Below are 15,674 nucleotides of genomic sequence, written 5' to 3' on the forward strand. Positions count from 1 at the left end.
TGGCACTCGCCAAATAACAGCTATCTGGTGAAAATGCCAATGCATGTACACAGTCTGTAGGGGCCTCTATCGTGCCCAGCTGAGTATAGGAAGTTTTCATAAATCTTCAGTGGCCGTTCTGTTGCAGAAGTCAGGGAAAATCCAGCTCACATATCTGACACGAGGCTTGACACGAGCAAGTGGTTAGTACCGACGTCTCGACTGATGCGAACAATATAAATATTATTGAAGTTTGGCTAGGACACTGGCAGGGAACGCACTGTCCCTCTGTCCAAGGGCATCTAAAGAAAACACTATGACCGTATATAATGATATAAACTGCAACGATTCATTGCAGTTCCTGATGCGGGACCAATACAAACAGGTGTATATTCAATGATTCTTGGTACATAGACGATATCCAATTAAAATATGTGTGAGGCGCTGCGGTTAGTGGAAAAGAAATGAATACAGCGCCTTGGGAAGAAAGGATGCAGCTGACTGGTCAGGTGTGAGAGCACTGTGAAGCTTGTAAATACAGCAGCTGCTTCTCTAGCTCCTGTACATCTTCCCTCTTTTCGTCTATTAAAACAGAAATTATAGAATGGAGAGTCTTCAGCTCTTCCAACGGTCAAAGATCTGGAAGATTCTGACAGAGACATTAAAAAAATACACCCAGCAAAATATTTTCATACCTTGTTGAACTGCTAGATTTGTTGCACCAAGCTTGCTATCTCAGCACGAAGCTGTTCTATTTCACTTGTGGCGAGGGTGATTTGTCGCACAAATTGAGCAATTTCAGCCGCCTCGTCCAATACGGTGCGCACCTATGGGAGAGACATCAACGGTCTTTGGAAAAAGGTGCGGCAGATCACTTCACCCTGACCAACAACGTGATATAGCCTAATAGCTCTTCTGTTTGAACCCCTTCATGGCCAATGTTCTCAATCCGGATTCCAAGTCAAACGTTTAGCCTGATTGGGAATAAAGGGATCAATAACGATGATGAGTTCCATGGATGATTGTTGGTGCAATGTCAAACAATCTTATAAAGTGAAAAGCGAACTACCAACAGAGTTTGACTCTGTGGAGTAGTGGTACGGTGGTATTAGATTGATGAAGAGTTCGAAGTGTGATTTATTTCTTATTGACTGCATGTGACTTGTGACTTGTTCACTACTCTGCTCTTGACTGTCTAGTCCGGTTCCAAACCAGACGTAGATATCCAATGGACGACAAAGATCCTTTGAGGCTACATTAGAATGTCATGTTCGCGATAGGTTGCTTTGTCTCGCCTTAAAGTTCCTATTGTTTGTATGTCTGACGTGCCTACCACACGGTCTTGCCTGCTATAAAAACTGACTTGGATCATTCGGATAGAGCCGTATTCTTCCCAGTCCCTTCAATTTCACAGTCTTCATGGACACTCGCCACACCCTTTATCCAACCGGTAGATCTATCAATATCTGGCGTTCACTCAATGAAGAATTCCAAAGTTTGATGAAGATGCTACAAACAGCAGTCCACGAGCACGAGCGTGTCTTCTCTCAATGCCACCCAGGTCCCGATAGCTATAAATTTGTTGAGGTATGTTCGCACATCCAATTGACTGCTACATGTACTAAGTGTGCTTGATCTTTGACGCACCAAGAACAACCAAAGTCTCTCGCCTGCTTCTATACGGAAATCGTGAAACTCAAGACTTTGGTCAGAGAGCTATCGACCAAGGTACGTGTGGCATTCGACGAGGATGAGACAGCTCCACTTAAACCTCCGTTGATTAGATCACTCGCGTCAAACAACCTATAGGCTAGTGCTGGGTATCATAAAATTCTGTCTGGTATGATACGGTATCAAGAATTGAGCTTGTGGTATGATAAGTATCACTCGTATTATATGTATTATACCAGTATTATGTAAGCGCCGCAGGCGATTTTTTTTCTAGGTATAATACCGTATAATACACGTATTATATCTTGTATCATAGGTATTATAAGTATTGAACAACTAAATATCTACCAGACTGTCAAGTCCATGCCTCGGGCCTCCATTCCGCCGCTCGGTACCCCGAAGATCCACTCTTTATTGTAATCTCTTCTTATTGTTCTTTCTCGCTACACATACCCTTTCGTTCTAGTCTCTCCTTATTGTCTTTTTACTCTACCCTGCAGGTACTACTCGTATAGCTCCTAGTAGTTAGTCTGGCGCTCTGCACCGCTGCGCCGTTCCGTAGATATAAATACTGCCTGTACGCTACTGTAGTTCCTCAGTTTAATTATCAACTTAGATCTCCCTTCTCAACTTAGCTCCTCTCTAAGTCTTCAGGCTCAACGCCTTGAAGTACTCTCTCTACAGCCTTTGGACTTATAAGTTCTTTGGCCCGCTCCTCGTCACCGGCGATACCGCCGCTCTGACTTGGCTGCTACTTAGCTCCTCCCTCTTATACTCTTGATCTCCGGGGACTAACAGCGTAACGGCGGTGTTGTTAATAACTTCACTACTGTCCCATTCGTCTTCCGCACTTAGACACCTTGTGGCTTTGGCACGGTTTCACAGTGTACATGATCTTAACACAGACACTGTCAAGAGACCACTCGGAGTCCTTCGCACTCCATTTTTTTGATGCTTGTTGTGATTGAGTGTTCGATGGCTTCTCCTTCGGAACATTCTTCATCTGCGATGGCGGATCGTAGCACTCAAGCAGTTTGCCACAGGACAAATTGACAAGCGACTTGATTTTGAGGCAGTCAATGCTGGCTCGAGTAATGATAGGAATGACACCCGTATCATCCATCTCTTCGTCGTCTTCGTTTTCCCCATCTTCAAGTGCTGTAGCCCCATATGGATCAGATATGTTGAAGCTAAGGTTTTCCTTGTCTATCTCTGGACCGGCTGGGTTCAGAAGATCGTTCAAAGTCAGAGCTGGAAGTGGAAGGCTGGTCCAGGTCAAGTCTTGCCGTGTGTGTATATTTCGGATCTGAAAATCCATACCGCCAATATTGTTGAAGCTGAGCCATCCAAATTAAGTTCTGACCAGTCAAGCCATTTCGCTTCGCAGTATCAAGGCCTGACAACTTGGAGGCGCCTCGCTCATCGCACATCTCGGATGGTGACACACTAAAAAGTTTGATACCAAGTTTCTGAAGCAGTAGAATACATATAAGCGAGGATGCAATAAGTTAGCAAGAAACCCGCACCGAAACCTGACAAGCACCACTGTCTTTTGATATGTGATTCCACCATTCAAGCCGCTTACTTGCATCCTTCACAGGGATATCAAAGGGGGATTCGCGATACAGATATGCTGCAAAAGAATAACTCAGAAACGGTTGTCATAGAATCCAGAGTTTCTCACCAGTGAGCTCTTTTACCATCGTGTGCCCATCTTCCTCGGTGCCCAATCACTCTCTTTTTTGTTCATTTTGAAGCATTTGAAGAGCCGATCCGATTAAGCGCCAGACTAGAGGTGTACAGGAGCTCTGCCTGAATTCAGATCGGGGAGGGAGTTCAAGGCGTAGAGCTCCATCTGGGTAGTACACTTTAGAAAGTTAGTTTCTGCTTGTCCTCCATAGGTAAAAATACACACTGGGGTCAAGCAGATAAGCAAGGATAAACATATCTTTTGTACAGTCATTGAGGAATATATCAAAACGGCGGTCAAAAACAGCAAAAGTCTCAGCGCGATGACAATAAACATCACTAGCTGCAGTACACAATTTGGTTATATACAAAGCAATAGATTTGTTCATGACTTACTTAGATCTTGAAACACATGGGTGAAACCAATCGCAATGCCAATGAAGACAAAGAAGACATCGGAGCACATTGTGTTCTGTCCTTCGAGAGTCAGTAGGCCGCGTGCAATAGGTTGTAGTAGCAAATTTGCATTGTGAAGCTGAAGTTGAAATTTGAAATGATCAGAGCCATGAATGATATACTTTTGTAACTCTTTAGTCTGTGAAAGACATGAATATCTGGCATAAACTATGATTTATGGAGGAGTACTTACCATCCTCCCCTCCTCTATTTTGGCCAAATACTTGATCCATAACTTCCTCAAGCTCTACTATTCCAAAGTCTTTCCTCTCCAAGAAGGAGACAGAAGCCTCCAGGAGCATCTGATAGTCTTCATCTGTAAGCATTACAGGTGATGAGGCAGATCGACGCGACACGATGCGACAAAAAAAGCAAAAATCTCAGGCAGGCAAATCAGATACAGATATCATCGGATCGCTTTGGCCTTGCACCTCTATAAGTGACAACAAGATTTATAGGTAAATAATCTATTCACTACAGAAGTACTATAATGCACAAGATATTGTAGCAACTCACAGTAAAGCTCAAGGGTTTTAATACATATAATACATCAGATTTCTAGGCCTCATGGTAGCAAAGGTATAATATGGTATAATACATGTATTATACCATCCTGTATTATACCACCTGGTTCAATACCCAGCACTACTATAGGCAATATCAAGATATTTCTTTCGAGTCTGCTCACGACTTGTGAGCTTCTTGGCAATGTGTTTGATGGTTTATACGAGCAATTCTGCGGAGTGGACCAGCAGATCACCCTTGCGTGGGTCAAGGCTATAGCTTGCAGTGGTAGGCCAGGTGCTATATCTCTGGAAGAGCAGGTACATTTGAAAATTCCTTCAATTTTTCTATGATTGATTGTGACCCACTTCTCAAGATACAACAATTTTCTTTTCTTTTCCCCCCTATGTTTGTTCAGACTTCTAAGATCACCGAGATCTTGAAAACCCTATTGCATGAAGTAGGTTTCACTGTGTGTTTGCTGTTGTTCGTCCACTCAGAACTTCTTTAGACTATGCAGATTGAGACAATCGTTCGATTTCTGCCATGCAGAAGTAATACTTCTAGCAAGTAACTGTTTTCGCTCTAAATAGCGCCTGTTTAGATATTGCGTAGAAATAAACTTGACTCAAGTCTACGTATGTGACCTCTTTAGAAACCAAATATAATTGTCTTTCATACTGACACCTCGTGCTGATTGATAACAGCACTATGTACACCTTCATCGATGTGGCGACATACGCGTCAGTTAAATGAATTCCAACTGATCCTCCAATAAGATTACACCATTATTTGAACCAGGTCTGAGGATCCCTTTGTTGCTCACAAAATGCTGCTTCCTGTTGTTAGTGGCAACACTGTGAAGAGTGGCAATGCTGAAGATACCAGCGACTCCGAATCTTCCGCTATGGACATCCAATCTATGGATGAGAATATGGAACCTGGCCCGAGCACAGCATCTCAGGATGCATCGCAGACTCCATCCCAGATTTTGACGCACACTCCTTCGCAATCTACGTCTCAGGAGCCGTTATTCACAGTACAGATCCCGCAAAGTCCGTTCACAGTGCGAGTTTCACAAAGTGCTTCGACGATACAATGGACAACAGGGCAGCCTCCTACTCCAAACCCTCCTACTTCAAACCCTCTGACTCCAGACCCTCCTACCTCAAACCCTCTTAATCCAAACCCTCCCACACCAAACCCTCCTGCGCCAACTCACCCCACCTCACACCCTCCCCAAATGCCAGGCAACTCAGACACCACGATGGCCGATCCTGATGCCACCCCAACGGCCGCACAATTTGGAAGCACCGTGTCACTACAGGTGTGTAATGTTACCAGTGAATGTATCGGACGCAGTATATAGAAATTTGTTAGCAACCACCTTCCAAAAGGAAAAGACGTGCAGTGTCTTCTCAACCCATCTTCGACCAAGATCAAGAGAGCGGCCAAGACATGGTAAGTATCCCGCGTGTCATAAAGTACGCAGCCCCTATCATTTTCCTTTTCTCACCGTCTCGACGCCTTTACTTGTACGATACATCATCCCATCACTGTCAAACCCCCATCGATTACTGATCCACCTGACCCATCTTCTCCTTCTATTGGCTTCCGCCACCTTCCTTGTTCCTAAACTGTACAGTATTACATCGTTGTTTCTCGCAAACCGGATTATGTATATATAGCCAACCCTCCACAGCCTGGTCCCTTATCTTGACCTCTCTGTCATTATCTGGGACCAGGTATGTGCTTACTTATTATTACCTATGACTACGATACTCAATATATCTCTGTCATTATTTGGGACCAGCCTGCCGCCGTTCTGCTTAGTCGCTCCGCCTTGTTGCCTTGTCCAGTTGCTCCGCCTCACCGTTCTGCTTAGTCGCTCCGCTTTCCCGCTCCGTTAGTCACTCCGCCTCTGCCGCTTCGTGACATTAGGTCAAGATCCATTACTGCACTGACAGCCTACCAATAAGGTTGTCCTTGCAGGGTCTATAGACACCACGTCTTCCCCAGTTCCGCCCGACTCTGAAACACCTGTTGCCAGTATAGACTGCTCCGCACTCCCACACGCACTTGACCCCAGAGACCAAGCTCACGCCCATAACAACGACGATACTTGGCGCGATTGCCAGTCTCAACCTTGCCCCAATGCCCTTTCGAACTCAATCCGAGAGCCACTCACTGTGAGCAATATAACCTTCCTGCCGATTCCCCAGCCTCGATTGCCTACTCCCATCATGTCGACTCCTATCCCGCCTGCCCCAAACACCTCTGCGGAGGATCTCATGGCTCAGCTCATCAGACAAGTAGCTAACCTTGCTACAGCTATGGAGGAACACTCATCCTCTAAGTCAAGCATGAACAAACCCGAGGTTTTCAAGGGTAAAGATGGCGCTGAAGCCCGTCGCTTCATGGCTCAGTTCCAGAATTGGGCGTCAGAACAACCGGATCTCGACAAAAGCCAAGTAAAACTCATCAAGTCCGCCTTGGGATTCTTCACAGAAAGTGCCGGAGATTGGGCAACTCCCCATCTGCTACATTTCAATGCGGAAAATCCCCCTTTCGGAGGAAATTGGGAGGCGTTTCTGAAGGAATTTAGCCAACGGTTTGAACCAATGGACCCAGGTATGGAAGCCCGTAGCGAGATCAAGAATCTCAGGCAAAGTAAAGGACAGACAGTTGCGGAATTCGCTCAGAAGTTCAAGGATATCGGAGATCGGACTGAAATGTCTGATATTGACTTGCGGGAACGTTTCTTCACTGCATTACTCCCAGAGATCCGACAACACCTCATCACCGTAAACATTGCCCAAGGAATTGCTCCGACTCTGAAGGAGGCAATCAAACGGGCCATATCGGTGGATGTCTACCTGCACGATCCCACCATGACTGGCCGGAACTCTGGATACCCTCCCACGCATACCGCTCATACTACCCCTGCTGACCCCCACGCTATGGACATTGATGCAACCCACACCAGTAATGGGAATACTAGGGAAGCATTCCTAGCTCGCATGAGAGGACGATGCTTCGGCTGCAGTGCCCAAGGTCATGTCAAGCAAAACTGCCCACACCGAGAAACCACCTGCCGCTACTGTGGACGTCGAGGACATCTGGAAGCAGTCTGCCAAGACAAATTCATGGGACTCGGACGAGACCGAGGCCGACGCCAGCAACCTCGACGCCAACAGATATCCGCTACGGGACCCGCGCCATTCTCCCTATTCCCAAACGAATCCGTCCAAATCGCGTCCTCGACCCCAACATCTGCTCCTGCACCCGTAGCTGCTACTCCGAGCCCCCCTAACCAGGACTTTTCCAATCAGATTGGTCAAATAAGGGAATTACTTGATCGTGCTAACGCTATGTCCTCCTCGTCCTCTGGCTTTCAACAGGGTTTTTAAAGAGGGTACCCGCTTCGGCTGCACCGAGAGTACCCCGTAATCAGTTTGTTATGTTCGCTACTTCCTCGTATGACTCGCACCCATCATGTACAATATCGTCGATCCGGGAATTAAACTCTACTTCCCCACATTTCCAAATTCATGCGAGACTAAGAGGAAGGAATCACAGTATAACAACTGCAGCCATGGTAGACTGTGGAGCTACCGCCCTGTTTTTAAACCAAGACTTTGTCACCCGGAACCATGTAAGATGTGCACCCCTCCATAAACCGATCGACGTTTTTAATATCGATGGAACACCTAACCGAGCTGGACGGATAACCCATTTTGCACGTCTAGCATTCACAGTGGATAATCAAGAGCGATGGATGGACTTTCTGATCACCAACCTAGGAGGTGAAGACATCATCTTTGGACTTCCCTGGCTACGGAAGGTAAATCCGGAGATTGACTGGGAGAAAGGACGACTTTCAGTAAAGCCTCCTCGAGTAACGATAGAAGAAGTCCCAGACGAGGAGATCTTGTACTCTCATCTAGCCGCCACTCACACAGAAACCCCGATCCTCGAACTCCCGGAACTGGAACCTCCCGCAGAAAACCCCCACATTGAGGTGCCACTAGAAGCGACCCTTGAACAGAGTGAATCAGCAGCGGTGGAAGAACCACCAATACACCGAATTCGAGCCAATCATAAAACTCGCCGGGCATGGGTAAAAGCAGGAATTCTAGAGGAACAGATGGAGGAAGTCTGGTGCGCCGCAGGATTCACTTACTCCCAGCAGCTAGCAGAGGAAGCCAACCGAGACAAACCCAGTAAAACCTTCGAAGAAATGGTCCCTGAGCAGTACCACGATTTCAAGAAGGTTTTCTCAGAATCCGCCTCCGAACGATTACCTGCCCACCAACCTTGGGACCATGCAATTGATCTCGTACCTGGAGCACCGGCAACCATGCGTACCAAGATTTATCCCATGTCCCTAAACGAGCAGGAGGAGTTGGATCGTTTCCTAGAAGAAAACCTACGGAAAGGCTATATCGTCCCCTCAAAATCACCAATCTCATCACCGGTCTTCTTCGTAAAGAAGAAGGATGGGAAACTCCGTTTTGTACAAGACTACCGGAAACTGAACGAGTACACTGTGAAGAACCGATACCCTCTCTCATTAGTTGCTGACATCATTAGCCGACTTCAGGGAGCAAGATACTTCACGAAGTTTGATGTCCGCTGGGGTTACAATAACATACAGATTAAGAAGGGGCATGAATGGAAAGGCGCGTTCGCAACAACCCGAGGCTTGTTCGAGCCTAAGGTCATGTTCTTTGGTCTCACAAATTCCCCTGCCACGTTCCAAGCACTTATGAATGCTATATTTGCTGATCTCATTGCAGCCGGCAAGGTGGCAGTCTACCTAGATGACATCCTTATCTTCAGTAACGATCTCGAGGAACACCGACGAATGGTACGGGAAGTATTAACCTGGTTAGAAAAGCACGACCTCTACCTACGACCCGAAAAATGCGAATTTGAACAACAACAGATTGAATACCTCGGACTCATCATCTCAGAAGGGGAGGTGAGAATGGATCTGGTAAAAGTAGCGGCTGTTCGTGACTGGCCAGTCCCTACTAACCTTCGGGAACTACGAGGGTTCTTGGGATTTGCAAACTTCTACCGACGCTTTATCCGGAATTTTGCCAAAATAGCACGACCTCTGAACGACCTGACGAAGAAAGACACCAGCTTTACCTGGACCGACACTCGACAGAAAGCATTTGATACCCTTCGAGAAGCCTTCATCTCCGCACCGATCCTTGCTCTATGGACACCAGACAGGCCTACTCGAATCGAGGTAGACGCATCAGGCTTTGCCACGGGAGGCGCCCTTATGCAGAAGCAGGACGATGGCCAATGGCATCCGGTAGCCTTCAGATCGGCATCCATGCAGCCAGCGGAACGGAACTACGAAATCTACGATCGAGAAATGCTTGCTATCATTGAAGCACTGAAGGATTGGAGGAACTTTCTAGAAGGACTCCCTCAACCATTCGACATCATTACGGACCATTCGAACCTCGAATTCTGGCGCACTGCACAAGACCTCACCCGCCGACAAGCCCGATGGGCCCTCTATCTGTCACGGTTTGACTTTCATATGATCCACCGCCCTGGCAGAGTAAACACCCAAGCTGATGCTCTCTCCCGCATGGCAGTTCATCATGTATCGGACAGCGATGATAACCGACAACAGACAGTCCTTAAACCTGGCCACTTCGTACAAATTGCAGCTTCGATCCTACAGAACCCCTTAGAGGATCGTATCCGGAAAGCCTCAGAACGGGAGGCACAGGTATTGGAGGGTCTCAAAACAGTCAAAGAGCACGGACTACAGCGCTTGGCCAATGGGATAGCCGAATGGGAAGAAGACAATGGGTTGGTCTACTACCGAGGTCGAGTATACGTACCAGCAAACGACGACCTACGCACTGAGGTACTCCGTCAATGCCACGACCATCCAACTGCAGGACACCCCGGACTACACGGGACACTCGACTTGGTCAGTACCCATTTCTGGTGGCCTACGTTGCGCTCTTTTGTGGAAAAATACGTTGAGGGATGCGAGGTTTGTGCCTGTAAGAAGATCCAGCGACACCCATGGGCCGTAACTCAACCATTAGATGTACCATCCGGTCTATGGGAAGAGGTAGGGGTTGACCTGATAACACAGCTACCTAACTCCCAAGGCTACGATGCTGTCTTGGTTTGCACAGACCTGTATGGAAAACAAATTCACGCTATTCCTTGCACCAGCTCCATCACAGCTGAAGGCGTTGCCGATATTTACTACCGAGAAATCTTCCGTCTCCATGGTCTTCCTCTTCACTTTAAATCCGACCGTGGACCCCAGTTTGCAGCTAAACTCATGCGATCCCTTCTCGCTAGGCTAGGAATTAAATCAGATCTAACCTCCGGATACCGTCCTCAGTCTAATGGCCAAACCGAACGAGCAAATCAGGAAGTAGAGAAATACATCTGCCTCTATGTAGGACAACGACAAGATGACTGGGCAGAGCACCTTCCCATGGCGGAGTTTGTGATTAACTCATGGACTCATTCTGCGCTAGGCATGTCCCCGTTTGAGCTAACCTACGGCTATCTTCCCCTGTTCAATATCCCAGTGGGCCAACGCAGCGGTATTCCAGCTGTGGATGACCGTATACGGATTCTCCGAGAAGCGCGACAAGATGCCGGAGCTGCCTTACACCTAGGAAAGAAACAACAGAAGGAGGGATACGAACGCGGGAAGCGGAAAGCTCATCAATTTAAAGTTGGAGACCTAGCCTGGCTCAGTGCAGAGGACATTAACCTCCAGCTTTCCAGTGAAAAGTTAGGAGATCGACAGCTTGGCCCTTATCGCATTCTGGAGAAAATTGGCCCTTTAGACTACCGCCTTGACCTTCCCCTATCCCTAGATCGCCTCCATCCCGTCTTCCATGTTGATAAACTATACCCCTGGAAAGGTAACTCCATTAATGGCGAAATACCAACACCACCAGAGCCGGTATACTTAGAGGATGAAGACGAACTGGAATATGAAGTAGAGGAGATCTTAGACAGCCGGGTTCGATGGAAGAAGTTGGAATATTTGGTTAAGTGGAAAGGTTACGACGCAGGGCACAACTCTTGGGAACCCGCAGCCAACCTCAGTCGAGCACCAAAAATTGTTCGGGCCTTTCATAAAAAACACCCAATGGCGGCAAAGCCTTGACCATCGAGGGCAATGGTCATAAGGAGGGGGGTAATGTCATAAAGTACGCAGCCCCTATCATTTTCCTTTTCTCACCGTCTCGACGCCTTTACTTGTACGATACATCATCCCATCACTGTCAAACCCCCATCGATTACTGATCCACCTGACCCATCTTCTCCTTCTATTGGCTTCCGCCACCTTCCTTGTTCCTAAACTGTACAGTATTACATCGTTGTTTCTCGCAGACCGGATTATGTATATATAGCCAACCCTCCACAGCCTGGTCCCTTATCTTGACCTCTCTGTCATTATCTGGGACCAGGTATGTGCTTACTTATTATTACCTATGACTACGATACTCAATATATCTCTGTCATTATCTGGGACCAGCCTGCCGCCGTTCTGCTTAGTCGCTCCGCCTTGTTGCCTTGTCCAGTTGCTCCGCCTCACCGTTCTGCTTAGTCGCTCCGCTTTCCCGCTCCGTTAGTCACTCCGCCTCTGCCGCTTCGTGACACCGCGCTCCTTGTTCCCAGAGATTCTAAAACCTCCATCAGTTGAAAACACTGCTTGAACATCAAACGAAGATGATGAATCAGCTTTACAATGGTATACGGACATCAAATGCTGAAGTCGTCAATAAGCAAGATGTGAAAATCGACAAGTTGACTAATAGTGTTCAGCATAATTCGACCATATTGGACCACGTTCTGGAGGCATTGGATATTCAATCAGTTAAGAACAAGGGCAAACAGCGGCAGGAGGAGATGGATATTGACGAAGAGGCGCGTCGTCAGGGTGACAGTGGCACCGCAACGAACGCAGAAAACAAATCGGATGGCAATCATGTTGATGCTGAGGATTCAGGAGATTTGACCCAGGAAACTCCTTTCAGCTACACCACGAAAAAGAAAGCAAGTCCTCATTCAGGAGCCGTAAAGCACCGACCACAGCAAGAGCTCAAAAACAAGGTGCGTGTGTACCGTTATGACCTATTTTCAACAGACATGATGAGTACTTTGGCAGGAGACCATTCGTCAATGGTTTAACGAAGTGATGGAGGGGAAAGACCTCTACAAAAATAAGGTTTCCGATGAGGAAGCCAAGCAATTTGCTGAAAAATTCAAGACGGATCCACTCGCACGCCTGTGCACTGTTGACAATTTTCGATATTGGATCGCAGGTGTTCCTAAATCAGCATGGAACAAAGGCGCATCATATGTTTTCATGGATATCCTCGTGAAGAAGAAGCTAATCACCATACCCAACATTAAAGCTTGCAATACCTTGCGTGAGGCTTTCTTCATACGATTAAAAACACTCCGTGGAATCTGGTTGGAGAAACAGAAAATGGCAGAGGATAAGAAGTTGCCACATGCCATATTTGCAAAGAGATGGCAAAGGAAAAGCACTGTGAGCTTCTACTTGATAGCTTACAATCAACGCTGATACGAGATTTCTTCTACATAGTTGTTCCAACAACGAAGGAATGTGATACTTGCAGTTCCAGCGCTCGAACCCTATCTCAAAGACTTCGATGAGCTAGGGGTTGCAGGGATGTCTTCCAACAAAGAGCAACCTGACATGGATGAAGCAAGTATGTGCTACAACATCAAGGAGCCGTGCTGGCAAAGTCAACAGCTCAAGAATTGGGTCAGGCTTTTGGATTATTGTCATCTTGAGGGTCGGATCTCTCTTGAAGGACCTCAGTTCGGTTTCACGCGAGGCGCTGCACCCCGTTTCCGTGTGGATAATAATGACAAGAGTTTGAAGAGCAGATATGTTGTTGGGCTACCTGCTAACTTCTACGATGCGGAATGGCTCGAGAAGCAGGAGCCTGGCTGGGCAAAAGGTGGGACGGGATTTGTCAATGAGATGGTCCGTCCTAGTGCACCTAAGAAATTAGTTTTCCCTGCGGATCTTGCTAGGTGCGTGCGCATTGCCACCTTGGAACATTATTCAAAATCCTGGCAGACAGTTCGAGAGAGGGAAAGATCATCGATAATCAAAGACGTTGGCAAGCTTACTGAGCCCTGGGGTACTTTCACTTTGTTTCGGACATGGATCCACTGAACGGCTCGATCTTGGGCTTGACGAGTCATATTGGGCTTTTTGTATAACCTTTGACCGAAACACCTGGTCATGGTCATATATATCTCTGTGTTAGATAGCGACAGATTTTTATCAAATCATGCCCTATATCTTTCCGGAAATCAATCGATTAGTTTCTCAGTTGACAATGAACAACCATCTGAGGCGTCAAGTGTTTCTGACGCGCCTCCGAATCATTTCTTCAGAGTGGGAGGATCAGTTTGCTGATCTTTTCCTTCCTTGCTTCCCAGAGGAAACGAGCTCCCAATACCAGGAAAGACTTGCATATGGCAAGGAGATCTTCTTACATCCGATAATTGAAGGTCTGGAAAAGATTGTGGGGGACAAGGGCATACGAGCAACTGGCTTCAGACTGTCTTCTATTTCATTCGGTGCAATTGAGAGCCTCCTCGTGAAGGAATATACATGGAGGATGATCATCCATGGCGTGACGGGTGCACTCGTGGAGTCGCCTTGCCATTTTGACCTCGACAACCCCACCAGTGACAAGGATGTAAACGATTGCCTCCAAAGGTATTATGAAGAATTTAAATTTATCCGTGAGTCTCATTCCCTCCCTACCTTCAAATTCAGGCGCTCCTTGCTAAGTATCATCATTAGCTCCTTCCGAGAGAGAGGAGGGTCTACCAGAGGTCTTGAAAGAAGAGGGAATTGATACCGACTCTTGGATTGCAAAAGCTACCCCGTATAATGCTCTCATACCAGCTGCCATATCCTTCAAAATGTTTTGCCCTCCCATTGTCTCTCCAGAGATGATCATGTATCACAAGAATGCAATCCGCAGTGAGCGCAAGCCATTCAAGCAAGGGGTTTATCCCGATCTTTGGTACAACCTTTCTGTATATGAAAAGGGTGGTGCTATAGTGACTGGGCAGCTTATTGACGAGAAGTCTGTTCCAATTCCTGACTCAATTTTCTGATTTTTCGGTACAATCCTTATCTGTATCTGATGATGTAACCAAACAAGTATTCAAAGAGGATGTAATTTTGCAAATTTAAAGATTCCAGAAATGTTACGTAGCAATATCGAGGGAGAGTCCCGCACAACAGAAGATCTACAACATCGTATGTAGAATAAGAAACTCTTAAGTCTCTACTTTTGATTCGTTGAGAAGTTTAGAGGTGTGTGGACTAATCCAAGGAAGTTTCACAACCGGACTTGGGACCACTTGAACTTCATCGTCAATCATGTCTTCGAATTTCAACTTGGCCAATAGCTAAACAGGAAGATGTGATCAAGACAACTTGCACGGAATTAAAGTTGATCTATGACCTACCTCGTCCATGTGCTTGAGGGCAAAACCGTCTTGGTTTATAGTTACTGTATTCTAAGATGAAGAAAGTGAGAACTGCGCTTGACAAGGACAAGCATACTCAGCGTACCATGACGTGTTGTCGCCTGGTTTCAAACATTCCACTGGATTCTCCACGACTACAAGCAATGCGTCAGCGCCGGTGAAAGTGGCGGGATTGTTGTGGTCACTGCGATCAGGGATAGACGATAGTGGACTTTCGGGCTGAGCAAGTGTTATTCCTTGGGAGTTGTGACCATTCAAAGAGCTCTTTGCCAAACGCAAGTCCGAATTGTTGACCATCGCGTGCATAGGAATGATGATGATTTAGTAGTGCAACTTTGGTCGGGAGCTGTCAGACTGTCGGGGTTAGTTCGAGTCTGGGTAATCGAGCATTCAACGTCAACGTACGCGCATCAACAGGCTTTCTGCGAAGTCAAATGTCCGGCTCAAGGTTTAGAATAGGGCAAGGCAATATGCGAGTTGCACTCGATAATGACCTTGAATACTTGCGGGAGATTGATCAAGTAGTAAGTTTCGCCAAGGCTCCAAGCGCTCAGCACGGTCACGTTTTCAGTCAATTCTGACGGTCGAAATTACTCTCATTTCTTCCTAAGTATACTTCATCGCATTTGTTTCGTTGACTTTCTTCATGAACCCAACGAGTAACGGACACCGCTAAAGCAAATCCTTCAGATGGTTGGGACTCTACTCCTAGAAGTTTGCGCGGAAGCGAGGCCTCTGGCTGGAGTGGTGCAAGGAATCATGGATGGGATGCTCCTACTCCCAGAGTCGCCAGAGCTCGCACTGTGGAC

At 46.8% G+C, this 15,674-nt stretch overlaps 4 protein-coding genes across 4 annotated transcripts; 2 read left to right on the forward strand and 2 right to left on the reverse strand.

Moving 5' to 3' along the window:
- Positions 1–1,859: 1,859 nt before the first annotated feature.
- C8R40DRAFT_1134715 (uncharacterized protein) lies at positions 1,860–3,368 on the reverse strand (the record flags this gene model as incomplete). Its single annotated transcript, XM_046229319.1, has 6 exons — positions 1,860–1,999; positions 2,344–2,516; positions 2,554–2,915; positions 2,971–3,119; positions 3,177–3,283; positions 3,335–3,368. Coding segments are annotated over 5 exons (825 nt in total), but the record flags the coding sequence as incomplete, so codon positions are not given.
- An 8,674-nt stretch (positions 3,369–12,042) lies between these two features.
- C8R40DRAFT_1177745 (uncharacterized protein) lies at positions 12,043–13,485 on the forward strand (the record flags this gene model as incomplete). The annotated part of the gene is made up of 4 exons (XM_046232726.1): positions 12,043–12,426; positions 12,482–12,868; positions 12,926–13,383; positions 13,434–13,485. The coding sequence occupies 4 exons, from the start codon at positions 12,043–12,045 to the stop codon at positions 13,483–13,485; spliced, it is 1,281 nt and encodes a 426-aa protein (XP_046079577.1).
- Positions 13,486–13,646: 161 nt separating this feature from the next.
- Positions 13,647–14,487, forward strand: C8R40DRAFT_1177746 (uncharacterized protein; the record flags this gene model as incomplete). Its single annotated transcript, XM_046232727.1, has 2 exons — positions 13,647–14,106; positions 14,168–14,487. 2 exons carry the CDS (start codon positions 13,647–13,649, stop codon positions 14,485–14,487), a joined length of 780 nt encoding a protein of 259 aa, XP_046079578.1.
- Positions 14,488–14,652: 165 nt separating this feature from the next.
- On the reverse strand, positions 14,653–15,162 carry C8R40DRAFT_1177747 (uncharacterized protein; the record flags this gene model as incomplete). Its single annotated transcript, XM_046232728.1, has 4 exons — positions 14,653–14,784; positions 14,845–14,895; positions 14,951–14,999; positions 15,068–15,162. The coding sequence occupies 4 exons, from the start codon at positions 15,160–15,162 to the stop codon at positions 14,653–14,655; spliced, it is 327 nt and encodes a 108-aa protein (XP_046079579.1).
- Between the last annotated feature and the right edge of the window lie 512 nt (positions 15,163–15,674).

Source organism: Lentinula edodes, assembly GCF_021015755.1.
Source record: "Lentinula edodes strain Le(Bin) 0899 ss11 chromosome Unknown C8R40scaffold_69, whole genome shotgun sequence".
NCBI classification, from domain to species: domain Eukaryota; kingdom Fungi; phylum Basidiomycota; class Agaricomycetes; order Agaricales; family Omphalotaceae; genus Lentinula; species Lentinula edodes.